This window comes from Chelonia mydas, chromosome 8, assembly GCF_015237465.2.
Source record: "Chelonia mydas isolate rCheMyd1 chromosome 8, rCheMyd1.pri.v2, whole genome shotgun sequence".
Classification (NCBI taxonomy): Eukaryota; Metazoa; Chordata; order Testudines; family Cheloniidae; genus Chelonia; species Chelonia mydas.
In genome coordinates, this window is record NC_057854.1 from 83,507,561 (window position 1) to 83,524,945 (window position 17,385).

General features: G+C 42.9%; 1 protein-coding gene across 5 annotated transcripts in view; it reads left to right on the plus strand.

The window, feature by feature from the left end:
- The window catches only part of ERICH3 (glutamate rich 3), a 64,810-nt gene that overhangs the window by 29,152 nt on the left and 18,273 nt on the right, over positions 1-17,385 (plus strand). For 4 of the 5 annotated variants that reach the window (XM_037907726.2, XM_043552702.1, XM_043552698.1 and 1 more), the window contains exons 9-11: positions 1,498-1,684; positions 5,889-6,178; positions 8,959-9,195. In XM_037907726.2, the coding sequence (XP_037763654.1) occupies positions 1,498-1,684; positions 5,889-6,178; positions 8,959-9,195 (714 nt within the window). Of the gene's footprint in view, positions 1-1,497; positions 1,685-5,888; positions 6,179-8,958; positions 9,196-10,167; positions 10,246-17,385 lie in introns of all 5 variants that reach the window. The other variant, XM_043552699.1, reaches the window with a different exon arrangement.

The window sequence follows — 17,385 nt, forward strand, 5'->3', positions numbered from 1 at the left end:
CATAGACTTCACTAGAGTTACTCTGGTGTATATCAAGAGTGAGAGGAGAATCAGACCTGGGAATCTACTATTCATGAGAGCTGAAAATCACCTCAAGGTTAAGATCAGAAGTCCTCAGATACAATGAAATCACAGTTGTTCTGCTGCATAGGGGATGGGTGGTTGTGGTGCAGGCCCAAGGGAGTTCTCCATAAACACTGTACATCACACAATTGTGCGCTGTTTCGGCTCTGCCTAGCTGATTATGGAGGAAGGAGGGGCATCTACAATTAAGGAGGGGAGGGTTACCACAGATCACAATCCTTATTCCAGCCCAGGGATTGGAGGAAGACTTCTTCCCATCACTGCAGAGGAACTCCATAACGTTGGCATAAAGCCTATACCCAGGAGCAGCACAATCCCCCCGCCCCCATGGTGCCATGCTAATGAGTTTCTGTAACCTGAAGTGATGACTGCTATTGCTGAAGGGGTGATTTTAGTCTTCCAATTGAGAGAAGCATTTGAACCAGCAGTTCTGTTTCACTCAATGAGTTATATCGCAAAAAGAAAAGGAGTACTTGTGGCACCTTAGAGACTAACCAATTTATTTGAGCATAAGCTTTCGTGAGCTACAGCTCACTTCATCGGATGCATACTGTGGAAAGTATAGAAGATCTTTTTATACACACAAAGCATGAAAAAATGGGTGTTTACCACTACAAAAGGTTTTCTCTCCTCCCACCCCACTCTCCTGCTGGTAATAGTTGGTAATAGCTGGTAAAAGCTATTACCAGCAGGAGAGTAGGGTGGGGGGAGAGAAAACCTTTTGTAGTGGTAAACACCCATTTTTTCATGCTTTGTATATATAAAAAGATCTTCTATACTTTCCACAGTATGCATCCGATGAAGTGAGCTGTAGCTCACGAAAGCTTATGCTCAGATAAATTGGTTAGTCTCTAAGGTGCCACAAGCACTCCTTTTCTTTTTGCGAATACAGACTAACACGGCTGTTACTCTGAAGTGAGTTATATGTAACTGATTGTGTTTGCTTCTGACTTTTCACTGAATATGATAAAGCGCTATGTCTGCATCCGACTTCCCTTTGCTGGAGAGAATCAGCGCTGCTCAGCCGTGTATCATAGCCAGCAGTATAGGGCTTAACAGCTAATGGATACCTTTCTGCAAATCAAGTGGTAGGGGCCTGTGTTTCTGAGGTGGGAGGCTCAGGGTTCTATCCTTCCTTCAGCTGTGAAGTTTTGAATGGATGCTGTGACAATGTCCTAGCTGGCTACAGATATGTTACAGCACCTGCAGGACATGCTGTGGGGGTGGGGACAAGCATGATTTTTGTGAATATCAGCAGGTGGAATTTCACAACATAATGATCCTTAATGCAGATGAGAGGCAAAGAGCCTGATCTCACAGGATCCATAGTTTTGGCACATATACAGACAAAATGGAGGTCACTGGGCACAGGCTGTCAATAAAGCATTAACCCCGTTCTCTCACTAATTGCAGAGACCTTTCACTTTACCTCAAAGCGCCACCATGGTTTCCCCTTCAGTCTCACCTTTTTCCTCAATGGGATACAGATGGACAGGCTGAGCTCCTGCTGTGAATACAAGCATCGGAAGAGTGCGAGATTGGGAGGCAAGCATGGATACTTTGGCTTTGTGAATGTGGACCGAGCGTCTCCTTGCTATAGGTATGCTCACAAGTGTTTAGACCACAAAACTTTCCCCACTTTTTTCAAAGCATCTATCAAACGTTTCACCCATTGATCTCTCCAGAGCCCAGGCCACATCTCAGACGAATGGGGATCTATTGCCTCCCTTGTATTGAAACCAGTTATATCATCTGCATATTGGATCTGCTCTTGCAATCTTCCCATAGGCGATCTCCTATTGATGTCAGTTGATTTTTACATTGTCCCCATTGTGATAGTTCTCAGGGTACCCAAGACTGAGTCACTGCGTTACGTTCCCTGCCTCCAGCGTGAGGGAGACTTGCTTGTGCTTAACTGGGTATCTGTTCCTTGACATCACAAGCCTGTGAGCCACCTGAGCCTTCCCTTCTGGGCTACACCAGCCCTCACTTTGCCATTCAGGTTAACAGTTAGTGTATCCCAGTCCCTGAACCCCTTTGCAGCATTCCTCTGTTGTATCCAGCCCCCTTGCCACTGACCACTCACAGAAATACCAGGGTCAGTTGTCTCCAAGGGAACAGTGTACACACAAGCTCGCAGGATTCAATTCAGGATCAGCTTCTTGCTCAATACCACAGCACTGATAGTGAAAACAACAAGAAGTTTATTTTAAAAATTCAAAAGATTGCGAGTAAGGATACTGGAAACAAGGGTTTAATTATAAAATAAAACCATAACACACTTTCTAAAGGTTAAACTTAACTAGTAGATTAACTTCCTGTTTAATGAAGTTCATCTCACCCAAAGCCTTTTGCAGCACGTTCAATCCAAGCTGGTGGGGCTCCTGTTTTCGTGAATGTCAACACACTGCCCGTTTGGAGGATCTTCTTTGTTTCCCAAATATAGTTCAGCAAACCTTTGAAGTGTATCTCAAGATAAGGTTCTTTTCCTCTGCCATGTGCTTCCTTGTTGACTTTGTATGTAAATACCTCCAATGTGCTAGCTTACCAGGCTTAATTTACGTGCCAACAGAGAGACAGGTGAATAACCATCTTTTGACTGACAGGAAACCTGTTTCTCCACCTCTGCTGTGATACAGAAGCTAAATATATTTTCAGTATTCCCACATAGCTCCTTACATAGTAACTGTCCACACATTTCACAACGATATTAACAATGTGTGTGACCCTGACTTTCATTTAAGACCTCACACGACATTCTTTGTTGAACCAGAATGTACAGACCAGAATCACGATATTCTTGTAACCCCCTTGCTAATTGACACTGAGGGGTTTTTGGGTTACAACCATGTTTTCTGTTTTCAGTATGCCAGAGAGTGTTGAACTGAAGTTGTATGCTACATCAGAGCATTTGTCAGGGCGAAGATGGAATATCTGTCAGCATGGGAAGAGGCAAAAAGGGCCTTTTGTCAACCACACAGGCATAGAAGATGGTTTGGCATTGTTGGATAAGTATGTTATAGAATCATAGAATATCAGGGTTGGAAGGGACCTCAGGAGGTCATCTAGTTTAACCCCCTGCTCAAAGCAGGACCAATCCCCAACTAAATCAGCTGGATGTTTATGCTAAAAATGATCAGCAGTGAAATAAGTAACAATGGTGCCATTTAAACAAGCTGTATGTTCCAGAGTTAACAATCCATTCATCTCAGTGAGTCATTCCCATCTCTCAGACCTATTGTTGACTCAGGCAGACATCACTACATCAGTTTACGCTCAGTTGTATTCTTAAGGTTTTGTAGGCCACCATTCAAGCTAGATACATAATTAAAACAACAAGAACAAAATCTTAGATTCAGGAGCACAACTCTGCCTCAACATTTGAAGTCCACAGTAATTTCCCTGGCTGCTGAGTAGGCCAATATAGGACATTGCCCAGGATGCAGAAAACAAATAGGAGCACAACAAAGCATTCATTTTGTTCATGGCCAAAGACAATGCCATGATCAATAGCTGGAGCGTATGCCAAGAAACTTCAGTTTTAATAAAAAAAATAAAATCTGTCTGCTGGATTTTCAAGGCAGTGTCACACAGTAGAACCGCTGCTGCCATGTATAATTTTTATTCTTTTCATAAAATATTTTTAAAACAACAATAAAGAGTTGGATGAGGTGGGGGAGGCGGAGAAAGGGGAACCCCCCATACAGCCCAACTAACTTTTTAGATAAGCACTAAATTCTGAGGAAAAATTCCATGTCTTTCCACTTCACACTAATATTTACATGATTTATGTAAATGTTATGTTATAGTTGCTGTGATAAGGTTTTCTGAGGAGTGAAAAGCAGCTGAATTAGGGATGGAGGTACTGTTTCAGTAAATATTCAAAGTAGCTTAAATTTCAGCCTTTCTGTATGCACGTGTGTGGAGAAGAAAGTGAATTACCTTTATCTAAAATGATATGAGCCTGGAGAAATGGTTCAGATTATTTCATATTGGAAAAACCCAATGATTAATGAAATTCTTTTCTCTTCCACCAGCCCACCCAAATCTAGCTATTGACCTAAAGATCCCCTTTTATAAGGTTCCTTTCCCAGCAGTGACCACTCTATTTTCATGTCCCCAACAAGTCACATCCCATAAAGTCCTGCTTTACCCCTGTATGTTTGGAGGGGCAAAATTGTGAGCACAAATAATTTTGCGTCCACAGATTCAGGGCCTGACCCCATGCTCAGTGAGGGTTCCCATTGATTTCCATGGGTTTTCGGTCAAGCCCTTAGTGACTTTGCCCCTGATTCCACAATAGGTTCTGCCTGGGTGCTGGGGTTAGTCTATGCAGAGCTCATTGTAGGTTTGAAGCTCTAGATAGCTATGCACCTGCACATAGGAACTCCAATATCTCAATGACCTTTAGGAAATTATGGGTGCTAATAACTGAGAGGACAGAATGCCTAACACAATTATTCACACCTATATTTTGTGCCCACAAAATTGGAAGTCAGTGTCTGAAAATCTAGCTTTGGAAGTCTCTAGGATACATCACAGCAGGTTAGAAGCAGCAGTAGAAAGGGTTAGCATGAGGGATTGCTATATTAAAGCTTTATGTAAGAAGAGCAGTTGGATAGGTCATAGTGTTCTAGGAAGGAAATGAAAGGTATAGGAAGGGGTTCATGGTTATGGGGAGAACAGCTGAGAGTAAGGGAGAGGGATCATCCCTAGAACAGTTGTCTCGAGGAAAGAAAAAGGAATAAGCAGAGTGGGGTTTTCATTCTTCACTAGGCCTTGGCAGAGTCTCTGGGTAACGTCTACACTACAGACGCTACGTTGGCACTACGGCACTGTGCCATTGTGGTGAGGTAATGTAGGCACTTGCTACAATGACCGAAGGGTTTTTTTTCCCATTGCTGTAGTTAATCCACCTGCTTGAGACATGGTAGCTAAGTTGACTGAAGAATTGCTTGCAGTGTCTGTACTGGGCCTTAGGTCATCTTAACTACATCTCTCAGGGGTGTGAATTTTTCACACCGCTAAGTGATGTAACTAGTTTGATCTATGTTTTATGTGTAGATCAGGCCCCAAAACATCCCCAGGATCCATAGTACGTGTGCAAAAGTTCCTGGGTTGTACCAGAATTCTGAAAGCAAACACCACCTCCTATGAACTAAGAAATCTTTCAATGGGGGGAGGCAGGTGAGGAAGCAGGGTTTGTTGGTGAAGGTTAAAGCAGCATTAAGAATTGTTTTTTAAAAAAACTAGAGAGAGGGAGAAGAGGAGGAATTGGGCTTGGTCTACACTTAAAAGTTATATTGGCAGCTGCAATGGTCAGGGGTGTTAAGGAGGGAAGCAAGTAGGGAGCGTTCTGTCTCTTAGCGACGTGGTCCTGGATCTCTGTTCAGCCCATTGCCTGTTGGCCAAAGTGCAGCTTTAAATATGCAATTTGGGGGCTTGTCTACACAGCAAGTAGCTGCACGGCAAGCCAGGGTGTGAATCTACAGCAGCATGACAGTAACATCCTGTGCGGACACTGCCGCAGTGCAGTGAATGTCCTGGAGAGTAGCTTCGTGCAGTGGCAGTACAGATGCAGTACTGTATGGCACAGCAGGACCAGGATTTGCTCCAAAGTGCTTTACAGAGGTGGGTAAATGGTATTGTCCCACATTTATAGGTGGTGAACCTGAGGCATAGGACAATGTATTTAATTTTATTTTTAACTCACTAGGCATGTGGCAGGTTATGCTTCATATCCTTCCATTCTTCGCCAAAGGAAAAATGTGTAGTTTCCAAGTCTCCCGTGTTGTTTTTGTTAGGTGTATTATTGCAATGGGCCTGGACAAAAAACCCTCTCCTCCAAAGAAAAAGATGAAAGAAGACTATGGAGAAAAGCAAGAGGATTCGATGAAGGATGAAGAGCACAATGAGCCAAGTGAGGGCAGCGTCGAGCAAGAGGCGACCAAACACTCAACTGTTGAAATTTCATCAGCTCATGGAGAGGGTCAGGAGCCTGCAGTGGAAATTGGAAGGGAGGAAAGAGAAGAAGAAACACAAGAAGGACCAGAGAATGAGTCTGAAGATGACCAGGAAAATGCTAGTAAAGATGGTACAGTATCAAAAATCCCAGTTAAGGAACACAAACGGGGAGGCAGAATTGTCTAATGGAGAGGGCATAGCACTGCTAATCAGGAGACCTGGGCTCTATTCCCAGCTCAGCCGCTGACCTCGAGCAAGTCCCTTTGCCTCTTTTCCACTTCTCAGCCTATGTCTATTTTGTCTGTTTGGACTGGATGCTTTTAGGGCAAGGGCTGACTCTTGCAGTGTGTTTGTGCCTTGCACCACAGGGTCTGAATGCACTCAGTGTGGTACTGGGCTACAGAAAGTAACAAGAGCAAATATGATTTCAAAATCTTTCATAATCTAAGTTTAAGGTCTTGTTTACACTGTGACTTTAGCAACCAGTGTAAGTGCATTGATACAAACTCTTTGTGTAGAGACAGTTTACTCTGGCACAGTAGGAATTGCCCCACTCCAGATTACTCTGGTAATGAAGGACAGAGATTTAAGAAGTGTGTGTGTGTATTTGTGTTTGTGTGAGAGGGGCAGGGGGAGGGAGGAGAGAGCGAGAGCATAGGCAGTGCAGAGGTAACAATGCCTATAGTTAAGGTTGCAGGAGCCATGGGATATATAGCAGCTGAGTGGGAGAGGGGGACAGGAGATGTGGGGGATGAGGAGGGAGACCGAAGACAGTGGAGATGCAACAAAGGGAGAGGGGAACAGGAGCTGGTGATGGGAAGGGAAGAGAGAGGGAGCAGACACAGAGGAGGAGGAGGGGTAGCAGCCCGGGGGTGGGAGATGGTGGAGGATAGGAGCAGAACAGGGGGTGGTGGTCAGGAGCTGAGGCTTGAGGTGGGTGCAGAGGAACAGAATGGGGACATGGCAGGAGTGGAGGGTTTAGGGGGTGTATAGAAGGATGGGGCAGGAGTGGAGGGGCTATAGAAGGAAGGGGAAGAAGCGGAGGGGTTGGGAGTTTATAGAAGGATGGGGAATGGGCAGAAACGGTGGGGCTGGGGATTTATAGAAGGCTGGGGAGGGGGCAGGAGCGGTGGGGATTTATAGAAGGAGGGGCAGGAGCAGTGGGGCTGGGGGTTTATAGAAGGATGGGGAGGGGGATGGAGGGGTTGAGGGTTTATAGAAGGATGGCGATGGGGCAGGAGTGGAGGATCTATCTGCAGTAGATTATAATTTTTAGTTGTATAGTTCATTCATTCTTTGCATTTGTGATCAGCACTGACTTTCAGGGTCATTCTTGTTCTGCTTAGATTTATAGTATCTCCTTTCTAAGGTCAAATCTAACACAGAAGTTCATGTCTTGAATACAGTATATCCTCCTTCTGTCTTTCCTACTGGGGCTATAGCACTAAAAGCTGCCTATATGGAGTGAAATAAATCTGTTCACCTCTTGGTTATAGTCCTTTCTTGTTTTTAAGCTTGCAGTTTTCTTGTACCATATAACCACCAATGCCTTTTCCATCTATCTGTTGATACAGAAATTGTTAGCATCTCCTGTTTATTCATTTACTTATTTAAGAGAAGCCTTTTTCATAATATATCATTTCTCCATAAATATTTTCCCACTTTCTACTCCTGTCCTCATTTTCATGAGTTTTCTGCACCCACACAAAACTTTCTCATTCGGCACTAGGGATATGTTTTTGTGATTAGCCATGCCTTTTTCCCTGCAGGGGGTGGACACCTCTCTGACAATTACTGAGAAGGCTTGCCACCTCAGAGGCAGCTGGAATCTCAATTGCTTTGAATGTAGAAAATAAATCTAATCATTTTCTTAATTCTCATTGTGGAGAAATTGTTTATTTGCCTAATTGGTTCCACATCAGGTACTCTTCCTTTCTCTCTTTGGCATTTTGTCACTTCAACAAGAAAAAGAGGTGAACAATTAAATTTGAAAGGTAAGAAATTATCGCCCCGAGGGACAGCTGGAGCGTGTCTGATGTGACAATTCTCTTTCGTGATACAGTTTTGTTGCCTCTCTGCAGACTGTGCTGCAAATTAATGGTTGCAATGTAAATATTTTATTGTGAAAGGGATTTAGGTATGTTCTGGTTTGTGGGAATATAATTAGTCTATTTCTGGGTGGAGTGGAGAACATTTTCTAATACACACATGATTTCAATTTTGAATTACATACAAAGCCCTGATGTTGTCAAATGTTCCTAATCAGATTCTCAGTAAGAGACTTGGGTTGAAATCCTGTTCCCACTGAAGTCAAAATAGGAGTTTTGCCATTAGAGTCAATGGAGCTAGGAATTCACCCTGTAACCAAATGAATATATTAGAACTGTGCAATAATCAGAGCATTCCTCTGCAGCGTCCTTTGGCTGAGTCTGAATAATTAATTTTGTAGGATACCAATCTGTTAATTAGCCTTGTCAGTCCACTTTTTGCTTACTTCCCTCCGAACATATTGTCCTACTGATGCTTTATCTGTTACTTAAATTAATTTTCCTTGCAGCAAGTTTTTTCTATAATGGGGATCTCTTCCCTTTATATGTTATTCCTGCATTTGTCTATCTGACCTATCTTCGTTTATTTTATTCTTTACACTTGAATGACACCTGCTAGATCACTGAGTAGCTTTGTTCCATTTCTGTTACTCTAGGTATAAAGAAAATGATTTGTTTTTTGAGGTAATATACTTTTACAATCCCTCCTGTGGCCTCATATATTCACTTATTGTAAAAAGAGGTGAGGAAATGCAAAGGTAAAAGAGGGTTAATGGAGTTAACCTTTCTCTGGTTAATAAGAACTTTAAGTAGTTATGAATTCCATTTTCTGTCTCACGCTAGAGGTCTTCTTTTATTTCAGAGTATGATGAAGATTTTGAAGCAGATGAAGAGAAATCAGATGAGAAAGTTAATGAAGAAGGACAGGCCGATGATCAGATGAATGGAATGTCAAAGTCACCCTCAGATGATGAAAAAGATAATTTAGACCATGAAAAGGAGAGTAAAAGCTCATCACAGAAGGCACTACAGGCCTCTGACAGCGAGAAAGAAGAAAGTGATGGATACTCAAACAGTGACTCAGAGGAAGATAAACAAGGTTAGTTGTTTTTTCTTACCATGGTGCAGGGTACTTGACCTGATCTGTGTTTTACATTTTATGTATGCCCTGTTGTGTACATCTAGCCTGCATTTATGTTGAGCTACATATTACACTATGTCATGAAAGTGACACTTAGGGCATCATCCATCACAAAATATCCTTGACACAATCCGTAGCACAACCCCCTAGAAAGCTATGGATCCAGTCTCCCCTGCAGGTTTGCCGGGCTGTCCCACAGATAATCTAGCTCTGCAACAGCATGCTGTGGAGCTAACCAGAAGTGAAGAACACAGGCCAACTCTCTTCCATCTTAGCTGCAATATTCCTGATTCTCAAGACCCTTCGTCCCTCCCCGCTCCATCCATTCAGTTAATCCAGCTCTGGTCTCCACATTAACATTACTGCACAACATGGGCAAGGAGAAAGAAAGAAGGGCATATTATTAGCCATGCCACAGCACTGTAACACTTTACACTGCCATAGTGCCTTTCATCTGAGAATCTCAAATATTAATTATACCCAGCAATATTCCTCTGATGTATGTAACGGGTAAGGGACACAGACGAATCACTTCACACCCCATGTAGAAATACAGTCAACTCTGGAGTGCAATGCAACAGCTATTTAACAGCTCATAGCAATGTTGCAGAATAGTTCAGGATCAGAAATGAAGATGTAGCTACTAGGGGAATTTAGAGGCAAACTAAATACTTTGGGGGAAGATTTTCAGCTTGTGTAAATGTTCAGATCTCCATTGATTTCAGTGGAGCTGTGGCGATTTACATCAACTCAGGATCTGTTCTTTTAGCTGTAATTTGGCCAGCAGACCTTGATTAAGACCCCCGCTCTAATGAGATGTGTAGTCTTTAACACATCAGGTGCTTTCCATCTGACAGTCCTTATATGTGAGCTATTTGCTCAAGTTAAATGTACACATTACTTTCATGTTTGTATTTCTATGTGAAATAGGCAAAGGTAAAGCAGCTCTTGGGGAAAAAATTGCAGCTTTCTATAGAAAGACTAAAAGTCTTCAGAAACTCAAACCAGGTTTGAAACATGTTTGCATATAAAAATCACCACAATGATCAGAAAAAATCTTAATTTTTCATTTCTCTAATGATTATCAGGAATAATTTATTTACTGATTCCTGGACAATCAGTACACTTTTAAAAATTGTTTTCTGCTTATCAGTGTCTTGCATAATCAGCTTTCTTGTGACCAAATTAGTTGCTTCTTGAGCTGTATCAATTTTGTTATGGTCAGAAGAGAGGGAGTGTGTGTGTGTGTAGAGATAGATAACATAACAGTGAGGGTCCTTGGTTCTTCCTAAATTAACATATTTCTTATTTGACTATTAAATACTGCAACACTGATAACACAGTGTAGTTAAGGTGTAGTGCGGTGTTTCCATTAACTTTGTTTCATGCCACCATTTGAAATACAGTAGAACCTCAAAGATAGAAACGCCAGTGTTAGGGACTGACCGGTCAACTGGACACCATGTGGAACCGGAAGTAACCAATCAGGCAGCAGCAGAGACCAAAAAAAAAAAAAAAATTTTTTTTTCAAATACTGTACTGTGCCTGTATTGCACCTTAAAGGTAGGCACGTCTAGGCTGTCTGTCCCCACCCCACCCCAAGGGCAGCCATCTTATAGCAAGACACTGGGACTGCCAGCCCAAGGCAGCCAGAGCCAGCAGAGCGGGAGCAGAGCTGGGGTCTGCGCTGTCTTCACCCCTTCCCACCCATCATGGGAGAGGGACACACTGTTTTCACACATACACACCCCTGCCTGTCAGGAGTGGACAAGCTTGCAAACTCATGCCAGGCTGAGCAGGGAGCTCAGCTGCTGCTGAAGCTGGCCTGGAGTGTCAAAGCTACTGGATCTGGAGCCCGAACTGCGCTTTGTTCAGAGTTATGAACATTTCAGAGTTACGGACGACCTCCATTCCCGAGATGTTCATAACTCTGAGGTTCTACTGTATATTAATACTCACTGTGAGTTGTGCAAATGGATAAGGGCATGGCCATTCAGAAATGCCTGAAATTCTTTTCTCATTGACAAAATGCTTTCAAAAGTATGTGCTCTGTAATTCTCACATTCCATCCCTTAAACTATTTTAATTTGCTTTGCTTTAATTGCAGTTTTTAATTAAACTGGGTAAATTGTACCATTTAGTAGCAGAAAGTGTATTTCCTGGAAAGCTTCCAGCATCATGTAAATAAATATGCACTCTGAATTTTCCCCAAGATCAATTTTGAAATCAGTTGCTTTTTAAATGTAGCTCCTTACTGATTTTGCGGGCTAGAAATTGATCTCTTCCTCACGCAACCCCAATGAGAAATTATTTTAGGCAGAGTGATCACACTAATCAGATAGCTACGAGACTCTTTACTGAAGTACAGCTAGTGGGTTTGCTTTTGTTCTTTGTGGATAGTACTCACACTGTATGAACCACAGCTCAGAGTCAATATTTCTTTCTCTGTGGTTAAAAAATAAAGAGAAAAGGATAGTAGGATGCCATTAGAAACATGAAGATGATCAAGAAAGGTGCATGTTTAGCACCATCATAACGGAGGGGTTAGAAATATTTGTGAGAGAGCCTTATTTTCTGGCAGTTGGTGCTGTAAATGCTCTTCAAGCTCTAGCTCGCCGCTCCCTGTCAACATGGATGTGCTTGTCGACAAGATTTACAGTTACACTGGCATTTATATACTGAGGGTGGGAAGTCTGAAAGAGTCCTGTAGTTTTTATTTAGCAGCAGTGAATAGAGGGCTGAAGCACTGCACTTGGTTACAGCTAGAGATGGACCCAAATTGGAACAATGAATCCAAAAGCTCTTGGATTTCCAGCGGGTCTGGATTTGAATTCCTTGATCTAAAGACAGAAAGGTCTTTTGGGTTCTGGCTGCAATGCACCCAAAGTCTCTGGAGAACGACTGGTCTCCTTAAAGAGATTTCTCCCATTCAAGATGGCAGAAATCTCCAGAAATGAGTTTGTCTTATGAGATTTTCATCATTGTGGGCTAGAATCTCACAAAAACAGCTTGTGAGATTTCACCACCGTGGAACCCAAACTCAGTGTGCTTTCAAACATTTCTTTCTACTTAGAACTAAAAGCCTGCCACAGGAAAGATTTATCTTCTCCTAACATCCGTTTACTTTGTTGGCATCATAATCCTTAGCCATTTTTATCTACCTCCAGTGTGCTGAGCACAGGGTTTTGTTCTTAGAGAGCCGGCTAGCAATAACTCATTCAAGCAGGGCTCTTTTGCTATTGAAGTGAAAGGCTGTGTTTATTGAAAGTGAATGCTGAAAAAGAGGCAGCTTTTCAATGGACAAGATTCTGCTTCAACAACATGAAATAGAAGATGGCTTGAATTCCACTGCCACAATGTCATCAGTAAATCCCATTGCACATGATTAACTATCTGGCTTTCATTCTTTGGGTAGGCTTAGTTTTGCCTAGATGACACATGCTCCTTGAGGGCAAGAAGTTACAAATTATGTTACAAAATTGTGAAAAGTATGGAAAATTTGAACTGCTGGCTAACAATTGAAGCTGATGCATTTGATAAATACACTTGTGTGACCCAGCATGGGTAAGATACAGTGCTGTGAGACTGGTAAGAAAAGAAGAATCTAGCTTAGGAATGATGGGTGAGATTTGTTTTTAATCATCGAAAAAGAATGACAACTTTTCTTATTGTGTTTTTGTTAACTATCCCAGGCACTGACTCACCTGTTGAGAGTTTATTGTGATTGTCAGCAATGAATGATGGGCAAGAAAGCAGACTGTCAACAGATAATTCACTAGGATACTGCTTGTGATCAGCGTAGATGAGCACTGCTAAAAATGATCGGAGCGAGAGCTGAGAAATGAAAACCAAAAAAATCCACATTCTTCTAAAAATACATTTAAAAAAGAGGCTTTGTAAGCTAATGGAAGAAAACACACTTTTTTGTAGTTAGATATAAGACATATTGGGTCAAATTCTGCTCTCAAGTACATCCATACAATTCTATTCAAGTTCTCAGTGAGGTTTTTATTTTATATTTGCCATCTTGGCAATCATGGACTCTCATATAAAGCAGAGAAGAAAAGGATCTATTTTATATCCTATTCCCTTCTAATATTAATGCAGGATTTGTTTCCTGCAGCACTGTAGCAATGCTCTCATTGGCAGGGATTGAATGAAGTACCTTTTGATCTAAAAGCACGAGCATCTACTTCTTTAGTTAAGGGGCCAAGTCAGTTAATTTGTGAACAGTAGTAGACGCATAAGCTCCTTTATGTAGTCCCACCACTGTAGGAGGACAGAGATCCACAATGAGTTAATGCAGGGTACAATTAAAGGTGTGCAGGGAATGGTTTCCCTATCCTGTGAAAATGGTTGAGATTGCAAACATTTGCCTGTTCCAGACTGGGACAAAAATCAGCGAGAATGAAAGAGAGAGGAAGAGACCAAAATAGCCAATAGCGTGTGAGTAGAATCAGGCAGAGGAGGCACTTGAACCTGTTGTCTCCCACAGGCCTGGATTAACCAACATGCACTAAGTTGGCATTGGGCCTCCAGTCACAGGGGAGCCCCTTCCCTAACCAGGTATGGCCTGGCCGCCCTTCCATTATGATGGAGGGACAGCTGGGCCAAATTGAGTGGTGTTCTGGGGGGGACGACACTGAGGTTTTGACCCACCTGCATGCTGTAGTGAGAGTCAGTGGACTGGAGCAGGCAGCCAGGACAGCCACGGGAGCCTGAGCTGCTGTAGGGTGTGTGCAGGGCAGGCTCGCTCTTCTACCCCCATCCCACCGAAGGCAGGACCTGAACTCCTCCCCCCCCCCGGCACCCGTCTCCTTGGGGCAGGACCTAACCCCCATGTGGCACCCACCCCATGGAGGCAGCACCCAAATGCCCTCTGCTTCCAGGCTTCCCACCCCCTAGGGGCAGGATACCTAGGATCACATCCTGCCCCATGCTGTGGTCATTTCATGCCACCAGAGTGCTGGAAAGGGGATGGGAAAGCTTCTCAAAATGGGCAGCTAAAGGTGTCCTTGCTCGGAGGGGCTCCTTGGCTGTTGTAGAGATTTCACCATCTCCCAGCCCCATCCAGCGTAGGCGGCATGGACAAAGCACAGTATCATTCCAGCAATCCCTCTCTGGCTTTCAGCTGCCTTTGTTCTTGTGTTCCCTCCTCATGTTCTGCTGAACTCTCGAGACCTGAGAATCAGGGCCCATGGCTAGAACAAGTGCTATTCTCTGCTCTGACATTAGAAGATTTTCAGTGTAGGGGAACATGTCTCTCTGTATGGGCTAAATTCTGTCATGCTGGTGACGTGGGTGGAAGCCAAGTTTTCTTGCAGGGAGCTTCTCCCTCATTCTCTTTGTGCATTAATACATGATCTGTGCAGAATGCTGCCACTGGTACTCCTGGAGCACTGAAGATGGGGGGCTGGTATGACGTCAGCTCCAGTGGGGCATAGGTTTTAGAGCAGTGGTGTGTGGTGGGCAGCCCGCGGGCTGCATGCGGTCCATCAGGGTAAGCTGATTGCGAGCCATGAGACATTTTGTGGACGTTGACAGTCGGTAGGCACGGCCCCCTGCAGCTCCCAGTGGCCGCGATTCGCTGTTCCTGGCCAATGGGAGCTGGGGGAAGCTGTGGCCGCAAAATGTCTTGTGGCTCGCAATCAGCTTACCCTGAGTGGCCGCATGTTGCCCACCACTGCTTTGGGGCCTCCCCTTGCAGACTGCAGGAGTAGGTGACGGGGAGGGGGGGCACACAGAGAGCGCCTTCAAAACAGCACTAAGTGCTGAGTTCGCTCTGCTAATGCCCCACCTTGAAAAATTCTGCATGTTTGCAGGTATGGTGCTATGTACATTATTAATAACCACTGTCATCATTAATGAAACTTGGTACTGCTAGCCAGTCTCCAGGAGTGGAGAGGGGTGTGTGTGGGAGAGGTAATGATGGAGAAAACTAAGTTATTGCACAGTAACATGAGTTCTTCAGCTACATTATCTTTCAGCCACATAGTCACCCCCGCCCTCCATCTTCCTCTCGTGTTTAAAAGTCCTGTTAACACTTGAACAGCCAGGGCATTGCAACTGAGGGGGAGCTATCAAGCCTCCACATTTCTACTTTCACCCTCTGGCTTGGCATATATAGTACAAGCTGTCATGGTTAAAATGTTGACACTATTGTTCAAACGTCTCCTGGAATCACACAGCACAGCATACTGTTCACTAACCCCAGAAATGTGGATATTTTCTGGGGCACACTACTGGAGAACTCCTAGTTCTGGTAAGTGGTTTACTTCCTCTTTGCTTTCAGATAAATGTGGAACATAACAGGGATGTGGGTTTTGTTTTGGAAACAATTGCCAGTGTTCTTAAACCAGTAGCCTATAGTAGTCTGCTGAATTCATAAATAAGTGACCTTCTTTTCACAGGTGCTGAACACCTATAGATCCCATTAATTTCAATGGGTGCTCAGAACCTTTGAAATCAGGCTCCTGATTTAGGTCTCCAAATACGGAGTTAGGTGCCTAACTTTAGGCACCCAACTTTGAAATGGTTATCCTAAAAGATCTTGAAAAGCTACATGTGCAGGGGAAAGAAGTTTGTCAAATGAAGTCTTGTAGGTTTTCTCTTTCATGCTACTGTTGTCACTAAGTGAATTTTTGCTATTTTGTTAATTTGAATGCAGACTTCGTATGACTGAGGTATGTGTACAGTGTGCTTGTTGCATGGAATGGACTTTGGCCTAAACTATTACCGTGACTCACTTGTCATTTTCACAAGTTTCTTTTTTGGTAAAATCCTAATGGCAAAACTCTCGTTACCATAACAAAACCACAGAGATCTGCAAATTACCCACCTGGCTAGTTTACATAACCAAATTCTTTTATTACTTATTTTATTTTATCATCATCTTCCTTTCCCCTACATCCTAACTACTGTGTGCAAAATTCATTTATGTCTTGAATTTATCTATGCCATGGTCCTGCAAACCCTTAGTCTCATTTTGTACTCAATGGGATGTCTCACTTACTTAAAGTTATGCACATTTGTGACTGTTAGCATGATCAAGACCTTAGACTGCAAGCTATTTCGGGGCAGGGACTATATATTTGTAATCTGCCCAACTCCTTTTGGGACCCCAAGTAATGTATGATGATGATAATGGAACAAAGAATAATACAGGGGGATCAAATCTTATCTCATTTCGTCTTACATCTGCATTTATATTGCACTCATCACCACAGAGTCTGAGTTCAACAAGATTGCATAGGTATATCTGAAGGCAGAATTTCACCCTGTGTGAGAGATTTAAAAACATATCCAGATAACTGAGGAGCCTAAGTCCTTATTTTCTCAGCTAAGATTATGGGTTAGGCATAAATAAAGAGCAAGTAAGAAAGACTTCGGCACTCAAATCCTTATGGCCCATAAGCCAATGAATACATTGTAAAGAATTATTGGCCAGTTCTCCTGAAAAGAAACGTACACTGCTTATCTGAGCGTATGAGATTTTTTTTCTCAACTGGCCTGTTTATGTTCTTGTTAGTGTCTTTAATAATTATAATTTCTTAGGGAGCTGGGTGGCCATGGGGATTCAGAACTTTTTACCTCTAGGTTGTAGGTTCAGATCCAGTTGCTACCTGTCTGCATTGGAAGTCACTACTATGGGATTGGTGCTCAATAGTCTGTGTATGAAAAGTCTTTTAGTCAAGGTACAAGGTACAGGCAGATTCCACATCACAACTGACACTAATTGTCATTTTTGCTGTCGGTCTCAGTGGAGATGACAAGGCTTGAATGGGCAGGTGATCTGAGCTAATACAGTGATGGCCTGTCTAGAACAGAGTTGTGGCACCCTGGAATTGCTCTGTGGGGATGTTTGCACTGTCTTGCATCTCCTGTATCTTCTCTATGATAAATAGAAGACTTTAGCCTCCCAGGCTGATAATCTGTCACCTTTAACAAGCATTATATTAATTTAGGGCCACGTCCCCCATACAAACATGCCCTCACTATTCCTACTGAAGTTAATGGGCATTGTGTATATGCATATCTGAAAGAAATTTTTAGCTCCTGTAAAAATATTGTATTTAAGTTAAAAAAACAAAACTACAGAATATTCATAACAGTGCATTTGGAAAGAATAATTAAAGATGTGAGCACAGT